The 13,389-nt window shown below is 32.0% G+C and overlaps 2 protein-coding genes across 2 annotated transcripts; both read right to left on the bottom strand.

The window, feature by feature from the left end:
* Positions 1-2,248: 2,248 nt before the first annotated feature.
* LOC110609404 lies at positions 2,249-3,198 on the bottom strand. Its single transcript, XM_021748962.1, has 2 exons — positions 2,895-3,198; positions 2,249-2,805 (listed from the first exon to the last, which is right to left on the bottom strand). The coding sequence occupies exons 1-2, from the start codon at positions 3,196-3,198 to the stop codon at positions 2,249-2,251; spliced, it is 861 nt and encodes a 286-aa protein (XP_021604654.1).
* A 1,892-nt stretch (positions 3,199-5,090) lies between these two features.
* On the bottom strand, positions 5,091-7,129 carry LOC110621067 (protein STAY-GREEN homolog, chloroplastic). The gene is made up of 4 exons (XM_021765118.2): positions 6,411-7,129; positions 6,130-6,303; positions 5,817-5,984; positions 5,091-5,711 (listed from the first exon to the last, which is right to left on the bottom strand). The coding sequence occupies exons 1-4, from the start codon at positions 6,522-6,524 to the stop codon at positions 5,418-5,420; spliced, it is 750 nt and encodes a 249-aa protein (XP_021620810.1). The 5' UTR covers positions 6,525-7,129; the 3' UTR covers positions 5,091-5,417.
* Between the last annotated feature and the right edge of the window lie 6,260 nt (positions 7,130-13,389).

Raw genomic sequence — 13,389 nt, 5'->3', positions numbered from 1 at the left:
GCGCAGTGTTGGAGGGCCATCTCCAACGCCAAAATGAAGATTGGCGCAGCGTTGGAGATGGCCTTAGTAGGTACTTCGGCTTAAGAGGTTGAATTTTTTTTGTTTAGGTTTACAATCGGGGAGGGCCGCATGTAGCTACTGCTCTCACTTGATAGTTGATTTGCTGGTGTTGATGGTTGCAGGGGAGTCATAATTATCCTCTCCATTGGAAGAGGTAGACCTATTCCCTGGAGTCTTCTGGCTATGGGTTTAGTTCTATGTTGCTACAAGTTGCTCAGTTAAATGAGGCTGGACATGATAGCGTCGGAGTACATCTTGAGCAATTTTTCAAATAATGTATAATTTAAAAAATAATTATCAATTCATATGGGATCCGAAAATATTTTCAGATTATGTGTATCAACGCAACGTATTTGGTAGTCATATTGCCGAACACGCTAATTCGATACCCATGGTGTCGAACAATAGAGAGTTCGACACCATGAGTGTCGAACCTTCAATAATCCAGGTTGTTCGACACCTATAATGTCGAACAACCTATTCTTTGCCACGAGAGCCTATTAAATCTGCTCCCGTGGGTGATGTGGCGTGTTCGGCACTATAAGTGACGAACACACACTAGCATAGAGGCTTCGTCAGGCGTTCCTAACGAAGCCTTGACAAAAGAAAAGTGTTCGGCACTATAAGTGCCGAACACTTTTCTTTTGCATGCATGCAGAGCCACACGGACTTGCATGCACAGGCCCGGAGAGACTTGGCTTTAAAAAAAAGACAAGTCTCCCATCATCTCCTTCTTTTTTCCAATTTTCATTCTGCTCTTCTCCTGTCCACTGTTCAGCTCTTCTCTTCTCCTTCTCTTCTCCACACTTTGCCATACGCCTTCACCTCCACCTTCAGCACGCTTTCTTCTTCTTCTTCTTCTTCAGCACACAGTGATCTCCGTTTTCATTTTCTTATTTTCAGAGAATATCAGATTTTTTTATAAACTCTTATTTAACTCTTATTTACTTTTAAATATGTATATCTATTTTTTATTTTATTATAAAAATAAAATTATAAATTAAAATGTCAAATGTTAATAAAAAAATATAAGTTATTTCAAATTAAATAATATTGTTAATATAATTTTTTATGTAATTTTTATAAATTTAGAAATTTTATTAAACAAAGTTTAAAAATTTTAAAAATTAACTAATTAGTATTATAATTTAAGAGATTAAAAAGTTAATTTTTGTAAAAAGTTTTAACCGTCCATAATGATAATATTTAAAAAAATATGTAATTATTTCGCAAATCATTGTCTGACTATTGAACTGTTGGACTCTATGTCCATTTGTTTTAATTGCGTTAGCACGCAGTGTGTCACTACAATACCGACTGAAAACAAAGCTTTTGCTTTGTTGATCCAAAAATGTTGTCTTCTGCGTATCAAAATAATAGACACACTGGAAAAATATTTTTTCAACCATTGCCATTATTGGCAACGCCCGAAATCTTTTTATTATGCCATTTAGTGATTCTGCCATGTTTGTTGTCATCACGCCATACCTCTGTCCACCATCGTGTGATCTCGTCCATTTCTCTAAATTTATCTTAATTTCTCAATCGTATGATTCAGGGTGCACCTCCCGAATATTGTTCATTGCCTCGTAAAACTTTCTTTTCTGGTTTCCATTTGCTGATATAAATGACAAGTTCATCAAAGTAAAATTAGCACAAGTCAAAAGTGACATTAAATTTAAAAAATTAAATGAACTTCGTATTAAAATGTGACACATATCTGCCTTGCGCAATGCTTTCTTTATTGCTGCATTTTTGAATGTCTTATTATAATTACTCAAAACATGTCTGATGCAGTAACAATGATGACCAGCTGGAGGTTGCCACCAATCTTTCTGCATCGCCTTTAGAATTCCAACATGGCGATATAAAATTACACACAAATCTTATCGATTGGTCACAAAGATCCTTAAGCAATCCATAAACCATAACCAGTTGTCACCGTCCTCCTTATCAACAATGGCAAAAGCTAATGGAAATAGTTGATTATTTTCATCAAGAGCGGTTGCACACAGTATACACCCGGTGTTTTTTCCGTATAAAAATGTCCCATCGATTGAGATAACAGGTCGGCAATGTTTAAATCCCTCAATCGATTGCTTAAAAGCCCAAAACATATGGTCAAATACAAGACACATCAGATTTAATCGCTCATTTATCCAATGTGGATTATCTTCAATCATATATACTATTTCTGGGTTAAAATGATGAAGTGCAGTCTGAATCTACGTAAATGACTGAATGATTCATCCCAACCCCCATAAAGCCTTGCAATTGCCTTCTGCTTAGCTTTCCATATTTTCTGATAAAACGGCTCGTACCAAAATTTATCCCTTACTTCAGCTTGTAGGGCAGCAATTTTTATATCGGGCTGTTGTTCAATTAATGCAAAGATGAATGAACAAATGAAATTTTTATCCAGTTGGCTATGATTTTTCGTCAACTGAGGATTTGTACATGTGTGTGATCCACTGTATCTCGTAATTTTCCATATATCCTCTCCTTCTGTCTTGGATGCTCGAAACCTCCACGCACACCCTTTACACTTTATGGAATGAGTTTTCTCTCTTGTTTCATGGTAACAAAATTGATGATGATGTCTTAGGTGATATTCTTTTGCAGCCGCAGCCACTGCATCTCTTGAAGAAAATATCATCCCAACTGAAAATTTTTTAGAATGATCCCAAAAGGAACGACCTTCTGACTTATCATAAGGATCCACCCTAAGCAAATCGAAGTCTATTTCTGCGTATGGGGAGAATGAACAACAGGTACAAGAGGATTAGGAAATTGTGTGTTGTAATATCGAGACTCACTCCCACTTTTCTCCTAACTATTATCATCATCATTATTCTCAGTAGATATCCATGAATCATTGTCATCCTCATCCTCATCCTCTACTGTATCAGATAAATTAATTGACGGCCCTGCAAGACTATCAGATAAACCATAATCATCAACTACATTTTGTTCATCATTTGATTCCACAGCAGTTCCAGATGTACCAATATCAGCATCATCATTTGTAGTATTAACACGACGAAATATCTTAACATATATTTCTATAGCAGGTATATCACCAATTTGATACAAGTAATTAAACATACTAGATACATCATCTTCACCCCATATCTCCATACATTCAAATTTAAGGATCCATCCACAATTGTAGGCTTTCTAAAACTAATTGTCTCTATATATTCATTATTCTCGGATAATCCAATTGCACAAGCAATTTTTACGACCAATTGATTAAAACTTATCCGTTTACCTATTGGAACAATCTTTGAAAAACTTCTATCATAATCGTATCCATCAGAACTATTTATAATATTTCCATCCCAATGAATATTCGCATATGTAGGAACTGCTATTTTTCTGATAAAAAATTAAAAAAAAAAGAAATTCAATATTTCTATAATTTATAAAAAAACTATTTTTTAAAATTACAGTAAATTAAAATTAAACACAATAAATATGATATATTTATTTTAAAAAATTGTGATTTTTATATACATACCTTTAAATATGAATCATTGTATCACGTTTTCACCGATATATGACCAATGAAATAAAATCTTTCGATTTCTGAAAAAAAATTATTAGGAATTTATTTTTCCTTACAAAATTTACTATAAAAATAAAAAATAATTTAAAATTAGTATGAAAAAAATTTAAAACTTATCAGTATTTTTTTTTTGTAGTCGAGTCAAAACAAGTAGATACGATAATTTTATGAAATTTATACAAAAAATAAACTGAGTTGTATCAAAAATTAAGTATAAAATATGCAATATTATGGAAGTATAGATCAAATAGGAGATAAGATAGAGTAAAAAATAAGCTCGATAAAGAGGAAAGTTGATTGTAATTGAGCAAAGAGGTAGCAATTTTATAGCCGGGGTGAGTAAGGAGAGAGTAAGGATATAACAAATTTATAACCGAGACGGGTAAAGATGAGGTAGCAAAAAATTTATGGTCGAGTGTGGTATTTATAGGCAGTGTAGTTTGATAGTAAAACTGCCGAACTAGCCGTCGTGGTAAATGTGGATATGGATGGTAGAATAAATGCGGATGGTGGAGCGAATGGTGGAATAAATGTGGGAGTGCCGAACATGTCCACATGCAGCGTTGTGACATGCATGAAATGCATGTCACAGGGGTGCAAAGAATCTCTGCACCCCATGTGATATTGCCACACTTCCATGCAGCGTATTCGGCACATATAGTGCCGAACACGCCACATCTGCCACGAAATTTGAACAACCTGGATTTTTGGAGGTTCAACACCCATGGTGTCGAACTCTCTATTATGCATGAAATGCATGTCACAGGGGTGCAAAGAATCTCTGCACCCCATGTGATATTGCCGCACTTCCATGCAGCGTATTCAGCACATATAGTGCCGAACACGCCACATCTGCCACGAAATTTGAACAACCTGGATTTTTGGAGGTTCAACACCCATGGTGTCGAACTCTCTATTGTTAGATATTATGGGTGTCGAACTAGCGTGTTTGATAGTCGCTTTGACACATAGGATTCGAAAATATTTTTGAATCCTATATAAATTGATAATTATTTTTTAAATTATGCATGATTTGAAAAATTGCTCGTGCATCGTTTGATTGCCTCTGTGATATCGCTCTCTGCTTTTCAGTCGTTGCGGTGGAAAAACAAGGCCAGGTAGTGGTGTGTTTAGGTTAATCCAGCTCCATTAGTTTTAATGAGTTGGGTTGTGGATGGGACCTTCTGCTAAACTTTCCTTTAATAGAATTACTCTTTCTGGTAAAGGAAAGGAAAGAAGAGAAAAGAAAAGAAAAGAAAATGTTGGAACACCGTCCATGAAAGTAATTTGGCCTCCAAATAGAACATGAATCACGTTGCCAAATTAGAATGAATCTCGAGGGACCCACTCCTTTTGCACCCATTCTTAACCTTTATCCTTGTAATAAATTAAAATTTTCAAATTGCACAATATTATTGACTAAAAGCTTTTGAACTGGATTTGAAATTATACTAATTTATGAATCATTTCAAAAAAACACATTATCCTTTTTGACAAATGCACAAAACGGCAAAACATCAATAATATCACGCAAACAAATTCAAATCACTAGTTCTTTAGATCAACTCAGGACTCATCCTAGAATTAAATTTTTTTATAAAAAAAATCCAATAAATATGAAAGAAAAAACACATCTTGAAGCATAAACAATTAAACATCCCCACCCTCCAATCACTGAATGCCAAGAGAGGCATTTGGCATACAATTTCAGTTATAAATATATATACAAGAGCAACACTTTTCTGAGTGTGATACAATGGATCAACCATTTAGGGTTTGCTTTGAGCTGCTATTCTGACCAATGGATCAAGCTCATTGGAGGGAAACAACACTCGCACTTCTCTTTGCATGGCTCGGGCAAGTCCCAGTTACTTGCTGGGGTTGCCTGCTGCTTGCTTTCATGGGTCCCATGCCCATGCCCTAAAGGAGAAGCTGGTGCTCCTGCATCCTTTAATGGGCCCCAGCACCCCACCCTGTTGAACTCTGGAATGTTTGAATGGAAATAAACCCAAACCAGAGCCTCCTGCAATTCTGGGTAGTTGTTCAACAGATTCCCGTCTCCATGGACAATGGCCTTCAACACCTGTTTCATCACAAAATAAGAAAATAATAATAATAAATAATAAATAATCCCATTTTATTAATGATGATATGATCAAATTTGAAAGAAAATTCAAAAACTAATTACCACAGGGAGTTCTTTGCAGAAGATGTAATATCTGAGCCTTGCACATAAATCTAATAAAAAATGGCCTCCACTGATATGACAATGGACATGCAGAGACATCTTTCCCTTCACTTTCTTCCATTCTGCTACCACTTCATCTCTGTACAATTTGTTGGACCATCCCTGCAACTGCAACCAAATCCTAATTCAAATCCCCTGTTTCCTTTTGTTCATGAAATCCATATTTTGATCAAGCAACTAAAAATTTATATAGAATATGATAATCATGCTGAAAAAGGCATGATTTAGCATCTGGGTATAGCAGATCAAGTACCTGAGAAATATTTATTGTTTGTGAGATGGCTAAAGTAAGCCTAGCAGTAATATCACTATGAGTTAGCGTATAGGTCCTTGGTAGCTTCGCTGGATGCTTCTCCTCGTCAACTCCTACAAACAACACCTTCAGCTTTGAAGCCTCAAAGATCGACGGCCCAAATAACCTCGCCACCTGATTCAATCATGAACCAACAAATCAAAGTCAATCCCAAAAATAACCAACAAGAAAAATACTTAGATTTTATTTGATTTAAGAGAAGGGGGAGACGAGAAACTCACTGGACTAATTCTCTTCTTGGATTTTCTTCTGGAGGGGAAGAGATGGCTGTTCTGCTCAAAAACAGAGGGTCTCGGCTTTGAAGGGAGCAGAGGAACAATAGACAAAGCACCCATCTTTCACCCTCTCGTCTACTTCAATTCTCTGCTTCTCTTGTTTCTGTGTAAGTGCCGTAACTAGACCTTGAATCTCCTACTTTCTGGGGGTGTCCAGAAATGGAAACTCAATTATTCTAGTCTAATTTTGGAGGTTTGAAAATTCTAGGGGGATTATTTATTTTATTTCTTTCTGTTCCTCTTGCTTTGCTTTTTCTTTTTCTTTTTTCCAACTTTGCTTTGCTTCTATGCTCGACGTGGGAATTGAAGACTTGGAAGATTCAAGTTGGGAGCATGCAGAAGCAAGAAGTTCAGTATTGTTTGGACTCGCAGACGTTAGATGCGTGAGGGTAGTAATAGTTTTGCAATGGCTTTGATGGAGGTTGGCGGTTGCTTCAAGTAGCTGCCTTAACCGAAGATTCGGTTGGGAACCACTGGGCTTACTTTATGGAATTATGCAATTGGCACATCTGTCCTATTGTGAGAAGTTTTTCACATTCACCTTCTTCACATGTCTCTGTTGCTTGCCTAAGGAGTTGACACATCTGTCCTATGCAATTAGTTTGTTAATCTAATGATTAAATATAAATATTTAATCTAATGAACAAGCTCATTTTCACATGAGTTTATGCTTTCAATGTCCTTATCCAATCGCTTCTAAATGTAAATCCAAAGTCTTATTTTACGTGGAAGCAAATAGTAGTTTAGACTTTTTAAACAACCGGAATCAAATTCACATGATTTATCCAGCTCAAAACTTTCCTTTTTTGTCATATGTTTTCCGGTTTCAGCAATTTTAGCTTTTTAATTAGGTGTGGGAAGATCTTGTCTATGCGGCCAAATAATTGGAATTCATTTTCAAATAAAAGAATTTAAATAAATTTTTATAAAATTATATAAAATTTTAATTTTTAAATTAAAAAATTAATATGAGAAATAACTGAATTTTAAATAATGATATCAAATTATGTAAAAATAGCTAAAATGCTTAAGGTGCACAACTGAAAAACCATTCAAAAGAGGTTAGGTCCAAGGAAACACATCATTGGACGATCATAGGAAAAGAGAGCAGAGACCTAAACCCCCTCCTAGACACTGAAAATCTCCCTACTAACCAAGAAGACCTACTTCCAAGATTATACTCGAGGCAAAAATAACAAAGACAACAACTATAGAAGCCCTATGCCAAACAAGAGCACTGGAGATGTGGAAGGCTGAAAAACGGCAACACAGCCAGAAGAATGCTTCTTCACGCGATTGTGCCAGATTTTGCCTTGAGACATGCAAAACTTCCCTCGTTGCACCCATAACCAACCCGAGCCTAGAACTCCAAAGGCATGTCTATTTGGCTGAGCGTCATTAGGCCACGATAGAGTTTCTAAAACAGAGCCTTTAAACTTCTTAATTGTTAAGGGTAAGTTGACAAAGGAGTACGATGCACTGTACAAGGTTTTACTTCTATTGGTAAAAAAAGTTTAATATTATTATTAATAATATTTTAAATTTAACTTAAAAAATTGTTAAACTCCATCCATTAGATTTTTATATTTTAATAATTTATTTTGAATATTTTTAATAAGTTATATATTTTTAATTCAATGATTTTGTAAAAATATTAAAATTATGTTTTTCAAAATAAATTATATAAAAAAATTTATAAACATTCTTATAAAATATATTTTATATTTAATACATATTCATATAAAAATTTTTTTGGATTACTAGTATAAAATTTAAATTCGACTCAATTCAATGCTAGCATTATTTTGTAAACTTAGAGTCCTCTCAAGTTAGATTATATATTATCGAAATTATCCCGATACAATTTAATTGAATAAGATATTTTCATAATATTTGATCAGTTGAATTTAAAATCGAATCGAATAAATTAAAAATTGAAATTTTAATATTTGTGAAAATCAAACAGAATTAATTTTAAGCGAAATCAAATTAAATCGAATCGATGTGATTTAATTTAATTCAGTTTAATTTGATTGGTTAAACTTTTTAATATATTTTTTATTTTCTTACCTTCTATTTAATATTTTAAAATTTAATTAAAATATTTTAATTTTTATTATAGTTTATTCTCTATATGATAAAAAATAATATATTATTATTGTTAATTGATTCAGTATAATTTTTTTTATTTTTTTCTAATTAAAATTAAACCGAACTAAAATAACAAAAAATTTTAAAACTAAAAACTAAAACGAACTAAAATAAATAAAAAATTAAACTAAAATTTTAAATTAATTTAATTTAATTCATTTTTTCTATTTAAATCGAACAATGATCATCCTACTTAAAAATATTTCATCTACTGTCATTAAGAAAAAAGTAAAAAAAAAAAACATATTAATTTAAAACTGAATAAAAATTTAATAAAATCGAGTTAACAATTACGGACAATATCCATAAAAATCTTAAATTTTATATTTTTTACAATAGTACTTTAATTATTTTTAATAAAAATATTCTATATTAATGGTATTTTTATAATTGTACCAGTTTTTATTTTCATTAAAAATTAATAAAAAAATTTATTTTAGTGTAAAAAATCTCTAAATTAAAGAAGAAAAATTATAATTGGAGTAATATTTAAACTTAAAGACAAAAAAAAAAAAGTATTTGTTTATTTTATAATTAAACCTTTAATATTCTATGCATAGCAAACAATATGAACGAAGATGAATAGAATTAACTCAGGATAAAAATAATTTTGTGATGATAATTAGAGAAGTAATGATTAAACAATTAAATTCGATAAAACAAATAATTTCATAGTAAAATAGAGAGAGTTTTGTATCAACACGAAATGACATATATATATATACAAATCTATAGATACAGGTAAAGTAATGAAAACTAATAGTAAATTACTTTTAAATTAATTTAAATAATAAGAGTATATTTCAAAACCATTTAAACTCTTTTCCAAATAAATACTTTTTAAATTCTTTAAAATACAAACAGAAATTAAAATTAGCTGATGTTGTGGTAGTCGGTAAAAATATATTTTTTTTAGAGTTTTCAGAATTCAGTGTATTTAGAAATTGAAGAACAATGTTGAATTGTCTTTATTTATATAATATTAAAAAATAAAATTAGTTGTTTATTTTCCAGTAAATTCAGGTTCATTAATTAGTAGATTTCATATTTTCTGATAATTGAATTTTATATTATCAACGTACAATCAATCAGTTAAATTTGAGCAGAGTGGCTAAAAAATTGTAGTTCAAAGATAAGACATTAAACTTTTGTTTAATTTTGATTTTATTATTTTATTGCTAAATATAAGACATTAAATTTAATGAATATATGAGATTAGTTTGTAGAAAATATAGTTTTTTATTTATAAGTAATTATAATATTTAGAGATTAATTTATAAAAATATATGAATGAATTATAACTGGATAGACTATTTTAATAATAAAATAAAACTTTGTAATTAAATTTAAAAATATAGAGAACTAATTATATATTTTACTAAACTTTAAAAATTAAATTGTGAATTTCACGTGGCGTGCTTCTTTGGATATTCTTCCAGTCATGCATCACCACATGGGTTCCTTTGCTCCTGCATGTTGTCTTTGTGATGCTTTCGAATCTACCCTTCATTTATGCCGTGACTATCCTGTTGTTAAGCCTTTGTGGTCCATGTCGAGTCTTTCACATGTGAGTGGTGTAGCTGGTTTGTCCTTCAAGTTGTGGAAAGGTTTGCGTGATTGTTGCCCCAAGGATGAGCTTATTCAGGTTGCCTTCCTCTGTTTTGGCATGAGAGAAACCTGCTGTGTTTTAAGGGGAAGAAGTGGTGCAGCCAAGGTCTGTGTAGTTCGAGTTTCAACAAGTTCATGCTGTGGCTTCATTATCACCTTCCACTTCCTGTCAACCTAAGTATGAGTTATGACGTTCTCCTATAATTTGTTGGGCTAGTGTGAAAATGAATATAGATGCTGGTATCATTAGCCGAGGTTTTATTCAACTCATGCACAAAATCATTAGCCTGGGCTTGGTAGGTACGGGAGTGGTTTTTCGGGGTGACCATGGCTCCATTTTAGCATGTGATGCTAAAGGTGTTCGTGGCACTTAGTCGTTGGATGTTTAGAAGCTAAGACAATGTCTTTTTGGGTTACAATTATTGGAAATATTAGGTAAAATAATGAAATCTGAGACGTGTTGAACACTGTCCTTAAGGATTTATTTTGTGATCCCCGGGATTAAACAGGTTCTTCTGGGATATACTTCCCAAAATCAGAACAACAAGAATTTATTTCCGATTTATAACCCAACAGATAACACAGAGAAAAAAAAGAATAAAGAAGAAAATTGGGAGTACATATCTTTGTAAAGACGAAAACTATTTATTGTGAAAAACTTGACCGCTATATATGGTTATAAGAATTTTGAAATAAAATCATAACGGTCATATTTAATATTATATTTAAATCTCATAAATAAAATATTTAATGACCATAAAATCTCTAATTACCATGAAATCTCCAACGACTATAAAATCTTTGATGACCATAAAATCTTTTTGAAATCTAAACTAATTTTACAACAATCCCCCACAAATTTCAAAGGATTTTCATTGCTGATTTAAAAATATAGTGTGTATGTTTTGAATCTGGTGTCTTTTAGATTATGAACGAGACCTAGATTAATAAGACTTAACATACAGAGTAATTGGTGAAACTTTTGTTTCTATGAACCAAAACTCTTTTTTGTATGTTAATTTCTCATCAATCTCATAACACTCCACAGATCTTGTTGTCAACGCCGTTTTGCGCTAATAGGCCATGCGCGCGCCTGGTAGTTCATAAGTGCTCTAGAGATTATGCCGCAATCTCATAGAAGCGGCCCCACTCCACACTTATATAGGTGATATCATCAAGTGTATACTGCAATTTATACACCACCCATAAGGGATATGAATATTATTAAGAGTTTTCATCTCATCCTCTCATTAATGCAGTCTAGCACTTCTCACACCATAGAAAGAGACAACAATAAATAGTGCTATTAGAACTAACAAGTGACTTGTTATTACCCATATAAACCTTTTTTATGGGATCTCCAATCACAAAGGTTGGGTTACCATCACTGTTAATTTCAAATTGGCTCAAGTTCCATTTCTCTCGATGTTTCATCTATTAGTTTTCTCTCGATGTTTCATCTATTAGTTTTCTCTCTAAAGGTTTAGTCAGAGAATTGGCTAAATTCACTTCTGACTTCACATAATCAATGGAAATAGTTCCATCTTTCAGCAGCTGCTTAGTAATATTATGTCTCAGACGAATATGTTTATTCTTACCATTGAAAGTTTTATTCTTTACAATGGCTATTGCCGCTTGACAATCACAACGCATTGATTTAGATGGTGTTAATAAAAAATTCACTAAATGCAACAGACTCCCAATGATCTATGCATATTCAGACTCTAATTTTCTTTAATTGACAGTTAGGATCATAAGGGGTACTTACTGGTTTGACATTGAAATGTCCAAACTTCCTTAGAATCTTCTCAACATAATGCTCTTGTGATAGCATTGGACTATCATTCTTCCTTATGATTCTAACTCCCAAAATCACATTTGCCTCTCCCACATCTTTCATATCAAATTTAGAGGCAATTAAAGTTTTTGATTTACAACTATATCATAATTTGTACCAAAAGTAAATGCATATGAACAAATAATCACAGATTTATCATTTATACGTTCTGTATATACGCACTCATCAATCGTTTATATATTTTGTATATACACACTTATCGACTTCAACAGAGATAAAACCATCATTCAATAATACTTAATCCAATTTCTCATGCCACTGTTTGGGAGCTTGTTTTAAACCATATAATGATCTAAGAAGTTTGCAGACTTTATTTTCTTGACCAGAAACAATACAATCATTAGGTTGAACCATATAAATTTCTTCTTCCAAGTCTCCATTTAAAGCTGTTTTTAACATCCATTTGATGAATAACGAGTTTATGCATGAAACCTAAAACAATTAATACTTTAATAGAAGAAATTCTGTCTCAGGAAGCTAAAACAAGTTTATGTATAGAAGCTCAAGCAAACTTATGAACTTGAGTTTATAGGTTTCAGCATAACTTATGAACATGCAATCAAAAATTTTTGAACCTATTTTTCATTTTTTAGGATCAGAAAGAATTGCTTTAGCAAGACACCCCCACACTTTTAAATATTTTAAGTTAGGTGTATAACATTTCCAAAGTTCATAGGGTGTTTTATCAGTTTTCTTATAGGGTATCATATTTTGTAGATAACAAGCAGATAATAAAGCTTCCCCCAAAAATTATTAGGTGAGGAATAACTTATTAATAAAACATTCATCATTTATTTTAATGTTCTATTTTTTTCTTTCCACTACTCCATTGGATTTAAGTGAATAAGGTGGAATAAATTTATGAATTATTCCTTCAAAAGTCATTAAATAATATATTCTCCACCTCTATCTGGTCTATTTTTTTTATTTAATTGATTTTCTACTCCAGCTTTATACAATTGAAATATATTAAATGCTTCATCTTTGTTTCTAAGCAAATATACTTTAGTATATCTATAATAGTCATCAATAAAAGTTACATAATATTTTTTACCACATCTAGTCATAGTTTGTTTTAAATCCCCTAAGTATGTGTGTATTAGACTGAGCAATTCAGATTCACTATGTGTAGTTAAACATGATTTTTTTTGTTGATTTAGATTTTACACAAATCTCACATTTATTTAAACATGTATTACCAGTGCCAGATATTATACTAATACATTGCATTTTTTAATATAAAAAGTACTAACATGTCCTAATCTAGCATGCCATAAATCAAAAGAATCAAGAAAGAAAGCACAAGAT

The sequence above is a fragment of the Manihot esculenta genome, chromosome 1 (genome assembly GCF_001659605.2).
Source record: "Manihot esculenta cultivar AM560-2 chromosome 1, M.esculenta_v8, whole genome shotgun sequence".
NCBI lineage: Eukaryota > Viridiplantae > Streptophyta > Magnoliopsida > Malpighiales > Euphorbiaceae > Manihot > Manihot esculenta.
This window is presented reverse-complemented; position numbering and strand designations above follow the sequence as displayed.

Coding starts and splice junctions, on each gene's coding strand:
- LOC110621067 (XM_021765118.2), bottom strand. CDS start 6,524: ATGGGTGCTTTGTCTATTGTTCCTCTGCTCCCTTCAAAGCCGAGACCC. Junction 5,985..6,129: donor AAACAATAAATATTTCTCAG/GTACTTGATCTG, acceptor ATTTGGTTGCAG/TTGCAGGGATGGTCCAACAA. Junction 5,712..5,816: donor TCTGCAAAGAACTCCCTGTG/GTAATTAGTTTT, acceptor GTGATGAAACAG/GTGTTGAAGGCCATTGTCCA.
- LOC110609404 (XM_021748962.1), bottom strand. CDS start 3,198: ATGGAGATATGGGGTGAAGATGATGTATCTAGTATGTTTAATTACTTG. Junction 2,806..2,894: donor GAATAATGATGATGATAATA/GTTAGGAGAAAA, acceptor CCCCATACGCAG/AAATAGACTTCGATTTGCTT.